The following is a 6,000-nucleotide window of genomic DNA, read 5'->3' as shown; positions in this document are numbered from 1 at the left end:
TGAGAGATATTTAGAATGTTTTGTTTTACAATGGGTAGCAGTTGATATATTTACCTACTTACTAAATATATAATACAACATATGATTTTGAATTCTACTATCTCAATATCAAAATGTGTATCATAGAACCATAAACTGGTTACTATTTTTTTTTTTCTTTTTTAGCTTTTTGAGACAAAGTCTCAGTATGCACTTCAGGATGGCCTTGTGCTCACTACGTGGCCTAGGCTGTCCTCAAACTCATGGCAATCCTCCTGCTTCAGCCTCCTAGTGCTGGGATTACAAGTGTGCACCACCATGCCTGGCAGACAGAAAGATTTTTAAAGCTAGTATCTGAGTCACTAACCATGACAAGTTACTATATTTGTAAAATGTCAACTGGTAAGAAACTCAAATACAATATAAAATCCAATATACTGCCAGGCGTGGTGGCTCACGCCTGTAATCCCAGCACTTGGGAGGCTGAGGCAGAAAGATCGCTGTGAGTTTTGAGACCAGCCTGGGCTCCATAGTGAGTTCCAGGTCAGTCTCAATAAACCCCATAAAAAAAAAAAAAAAAAAAAAAAAAAAAAAAAAAAAAAAAAAAAAAAAATCCAATATACTAAATCCAATATAAAAATATTAAATTGCCAACAACAGCATGTTTCATAAGACATTTGAGGGCTGGGGATTTAGTTCAGTGGTTCGGTGGCCTGCCTTGCAAGTTCAGGGACCCGAGTTCAATTCCTGGTACCAAAAGAAAACAAAAAAACAAACTGAGTTCCCATAAGACATTTGAACCAAAGTTCACCTATGAACTATAGTATTTCCTTTCTAGAATATTTTGGTCAAAGAAATAAACAGGCATTTAAACTCTCTCTGTCATTTAAATTCAGCCCCCATCACAACATAATCACTATCAGGAAAAGAGGACTCCTAAGTCCCAGCATCCTATATTTTCAAATTCAATAACCAAATATACCTCTGTGTAATTCATTATTTCTATTTTATGTTATTAAATTGTGTGAAAAGCAGGTATATAAAATAGATACTATGAAAGGCTAAAGCTAAATTAAGGAATGAAATGATTTGTATAAAATCTCCAAATGATCCAGAACATAGCTGCCCGGAGTCTGATGATTGAAACCGCAGATCTAGGACACAGAAAAATAGAATAAAGTCTTATGATGTCTATATTTTCCATCTCTTCCATGTCTGATATGAAAAGGGAAAAAATAATCTCCAAGTACAGACCAAATGCAAGAGAAGTACACTTTGTGATCGGAAAGTTAGAGCATTTATTTTTCACACTACTTCCTCTTATACAGTTTGTAGCTCAAATTCTCTCACCACTAAGGGCACAACCCTTCTGCCAGGTACTGAAGATCCTGAAGTTCATTAGCCACCTAACAAACTTGTGTCACACAGCACACACAACTAAGCTACAGTTCTTCAGCCTTTTCATAAGCACCCTGCCAGCTGCTTGTGGGCGATGCCCATGCCGTTATCTAGCAGTCAGCAAAATAAACATCAAAGAGATTCTCTGCGAAGGGCAAGAATTGCCAGTAGGGCCAAAACACAAGCAAGCCCCAAAAAAGGGTTCCATTTACCCAAGAATGGTCTACAGCTACCCCTAGAGTGAAACTTGGCAGAAACCATGTTAGAAATGCACAGAAACACTCACAATCCTTATTTATTTTGCAGTTCTTGCCACATTGCTGCAGGGAATAATCTGCAAAGGAAGGTGACTGCATAAATTAAGCTTTCCAAGTATACGTAGGTTAATTCTCTACTTTTTCCTTTTAAAAATTAAAGGAAACCCTTTGATTGATGGTGATGCACTGATCAACAACCATTCTGATGCCTGGTTCTATTTCTAATCCAAGACAATACCTCTTAAAATACTGTACACCCTGTTCCACATTACAACACAAATTAGGACATGATTCCAGAGCAAGCTTCATAGGTAGGCAGCTCACAAACTGAATCTAGCTGAAAGACCTGTTATGATTGGCCTGCAAATGTGCTGTTACTTTTTTTCTTTAAATGAATTAGTTGCCAGTATTTGAAATAAGATTTCTGATTTCGCAGCACCCTTGGCCCACACATTTGCAGTGATCAGCTTGAGCACACTCATTAAACAGCTGCCCCTTTTGCGTGAGGCTTGCACGTTCCAGCTGACCTTTGTCTTTTCCCTTGGATGGGCCTCCTCAGGGCTGCCTCTACTACTCATTTACATTACCTGCCTGCAGGCTGAGTTTGACGAATTTGGCAAACAGAAATAGTATTACGTTAAATGAGACCAGAAAGAAGAAGGAAGAGGAGGAAGAAGAATGGAAAGAAAGGGATGAAAAGGGGGAGGAGTAAAGGGCTGAATTAGAGACAGGAGAGGGATCAAAAGGAGAGGAGGAAAAAGGAACAAGAAGAGGGAGGGGAGAGTAAGAAGCTGTTCCTGCCTTCAACGAGTTTACAATCTAGTGAAGGAGTACCAGATAATTTAAAAGCAACAAACAATGAAGACAGAATAAACCAATATGGCACAAGTAACTAGGAAATGAAAAGTAAAGGTCATTACAGAGTGGGATGGATTTAATAAGGAGAGATCTACAAAACTTCTGCATAGGCAAAGTAATCAAACCAGATAGCCAGAAAGGAGGAAGTCAGATCCTTTCAATAACATATACTAAAGGCAGAGAAATAGAAATGGAAACAAGCAGTCCCAAAGCAGACTGGGATGAAGGAGATGAAGGAATAAGCAGACAGAAGGCTTAAGCTGACTGTTTACATGCAGAGTACATAAAGAGCAGAGTGGTGTGAGACCAGATGGTATCTCTAATATGCGCAAGCTTCCTTAGCCATTTATTTCATTTATGTTCAATCAATACCTCAAGATCATTAAGGATTCTTTTGAAGAGAATCACCTGCAGAGAAGCTCCTATTTCAATACAGCACCTTCATGAAGAGAGTCTGAAGATCACAAAGAAGGCCGTACTGCCTCTGTTTCTGTGCTTTGAGTATGTCAACTAAGGGGAAAAATGGGGTTTTTAAAAAGACAGAGAAAAGAAAATAAATAAAGAAAAGGCAGAGAATAGAAAAAGCAAAAAAGATGGTAAGGAAAAAAAACAGAACCCAAAATCAGGAGTAAGTTTGTGGAGAAGTGTTGAAAGCATCAGCTATTAGCCTCGAGTGAACATAAACTACTTTCTATCTGCATTGATCCTCCGATTCTCCTGCCCTAAGTGGCCTCATATCCGTCCCACTTCAATTCCCTCACTTACATCTGCTACCCCTTCCCAGCAAGCCTGCTCTGGGCTCCCTGCTGCTAAATTTGCTTACCTGAGGTTTCTGGAAAGGGTTTCGCTTGGAGGACTCAAAGGTGGGATAAACTGGCCGTGTTGCCGCCCGCTGGGCAGGATCTTGGCACACGAATCCTGAATGGGACATAAGCAACATTAAAATCTGCCATTTTATAAGAAATTAGCAAGTTTGGCTGTACCTTTATATGTACAAATTTGGTTTCATGGTCATAAATACCACAGAGGTCCATTCTCAAGGGGATTTTGCTGGTGGATAAATAGCTGAAATGTGATTCCAACTGAGAAAGCTAAGTAGATTTCTTGATAAATCCCAAATAAATGCACAAATAACCATATAAAAAACATAGTTGCTAATACAAACAAGTTATTTTAAAGTAGCTTCCTGGATGATACCTAAAAAATAAAGTATTTCCTGGGAGAATCCAACGAGTGAACAGTCCTGCGCTGCTACGTAATCTACTTCTGGAACTGCAGAAGGTGGTCTACCGGCAACTTTGAAAATGAGCTTTGTAAATTATCTATGGCTTAAGAAATGACTTCAGTTAATTTCACTTACTTCCTAAAAAGAGGTGGATTCCCATCCAAGAAGAGTAAAGTAGCTATGTTTTATAGCATTTACTGGTACATCAAGTACTAGTTCATCTCAAATATGTTTTATAATGTCTTTTGAGAGAATGTTAAAAGCCAACAATAAATCCACATCATACCCACCTGACTGCCCATCTCCATTTCAAAGTTTTGGCTTATTTACTTAAAATGGGACTTCTTCCTTGGGTAACTCTGGATATAACTACTACAGAAGGGATCATGTTGAGACCAGTAGAGACTGTCTAGCAGAAATATAGCCAGTCTCCTTTGTAATAAGGCTTCTTCAGTGGGTTTCACTTTCCTAGCTCAGAGAAAAATATACTTTCTACAGATCTTTGCTTAATTCTCCGCTTCAGCTCATAATTCCTGTGCCCCAGGTCTCAGCCTTAGTTGTGGTTCAACCTCAGGACAGAATGGAGCCAAGGGGAGTAGAAACATATAAACACTTCCCTGAAAATATAATTTCTTAGTACAAAACATTCGGTGTGGCTTCAGAACTGCCAGTTGGCAGTACCTATGGAGCCTGACAAGATGGACGCGCTTGTTCATTTTTATGTGAGTTCAGTTCAAAAACCACTGCTACTCACCTACAACAGTGAACATATCTGAAATCATACTGGCTTTAATCTTTAGGTCCAGAGGTGCATCACTAACAAAACAGAAAAAGAAAAGAACTATTTGTAATTCTATAAGTTAACAAAGTAGCTGCCTCCTAATGGGCCCCAATATAGCAAACTTTCCAAATGTCAATGAGAAAGCAACACAAAGCACATCAAATCCATGGGAAAAGAAAAAGAAAACTGGGCAAAAATACAAGAAATAAAAGCCCGATTTTAAATGCATTTTCTGTAAGGCAGGCCCAGCACTACACATTGATTCCCTGAAAGAGAATCTTTTTATTCCATGAGGTCTTGTGCAATTTTAATTTTGTACAAGTCAAGAATATTGCTTCATTATCACTGTGGCTTTTAGGGGTTCATCTTTTAGTATGTGCTTCTGTGAGTGTGCCCGTCACCCAAAGTGTTGTACTGATGTGATCACTGAATCACATTCACTTGCAAGACTGCCCACCTTTGTACTTTTTTTTCAGTCTTCATTTTCTGTTCTCAATCTTCCTAGAATTGCAGGTTACAAACAGGGCAAAAAGATACAAGCAAGGCACACCAAAATCTCAGCAGATGATGCAGCAGGACCGCACACAGAAACAAAAACGTGCACTGAAAAAGGAGAGGCCCCTTGGTGCCGGTGACTGCTATGATGACTTCTGTGCTTCTCCTGAACCACACTCTTCTGGCCGCGGAACCCTGTGTTCACTCTAGGGATCTCTGACATTGTCCAATATGCTTTATTGGGCAATCTGCAAAGGGCTGACTTACATGAAAGTGTAGCATGACATCTGAGGCATCTGTAATATCCAGCTTTACACCTTACTACTGAAATTAAGCCAAACTCCCACTCTACAAAGTAGTCAATCTGTCTTTATTTGATTACCTGGCATTTAGCCAATGACTCTTATCCTTAAAAACTCAGCAGCTGGGTGGTCTTTGGCATAAATCTCGAGGGTTCTCTGTTTAGAGAGTATATAGCTAATAGAAATTCTGGCTGTAACTGTGCATACAAACAGAATCTTCTTTCATATTGAAAAATGTTTCATTCTTATAAAAAAAAAATAGACTGGTTTTCAAGCTTTTTTGAAGATTGCTTGAAGTTTTTAAGATTTTAATCTTGGATGGATACCAGGATATGGAACAGGACAAAAGAACCAGGTATTATCTAGTGTCCTCCAACCAGCTTTATCCCTTTCTGCTCTATGAGGACTGAAGTATGCATAAACTTCTGCTAACAAAGGGAACATAATACCTTATGTATTTCTTTAGCCTTAACAGAAAACTGGGAATAAAAATGAATGCAAGAATCATCTCTTAGAAGCCCAGTGAATAGTATATATTACAAATGACCAGGAAGAAGGGCCCTGGTTGACATATGAACTTTGGTAACATCTAAATTTCATCTAAAGTTTAAAAATACAAGTCATCTCTGACTAATAACTAGTGTCTTCCAGTGTCAACAGAAATGTTCTTGCTCCTAAAAGAAGGTGTTTTAGTGCCATTTTCAG

General features: G+C 38.7%; 1 protein-coding gene across 5 annotated transcripts in view; it reads right to left on the bottom strand.

Moving 5' to 3' along the window:
* Positions 1-6,000, bottom strand: part of Ttll5 (tubulin tyrosine ligase like 5) — a 252,450-nt gene that overhangs the window by 176,486 nt on the left and 69,964 nt on the right. For all 5 annotated transcript variants that reach the window (XM_010645542.3, XM_010645541.3, XM_010645544.3 and 2 more), the window contains exons 14-15: positions 4,472-4,533; positions 3,316-3,410 (exon numbers count right to left, since the gene is read on the bottom strand). In XM_010645542.3, the coding sequence (XP_010643844.1) occupies positions 3,316-3,410; positions 4,472-4,533 (157 nt within the window). The remainder of the gene's footprint in view (positions 1-3,315; positions 3,411-4,471; positions 4,534-6,000) is intronic.

This window comes from Fukomys damarensis, unplaced genomic scaffold (assembly GCF_012274545.1).
Source record: "Fukomys damarensis isolate Sample0158 unplaced genomic scaffold, DMR_v1.0_HiC HiC_scaffold_21, whole genome shotgun sequence".
Classification (NCBI taxonomy): Eukaryota; Metazoa; Chordata; class Mammalia; order Rodentia; family Bathyergidae; genus Fukomys; species Fukomys damarensis.
The sequence above is the reverse complement of the archived record's forward strand: the minus strand, read 5'-3'. Positions and strand labels throughout refer to the sequence as shown.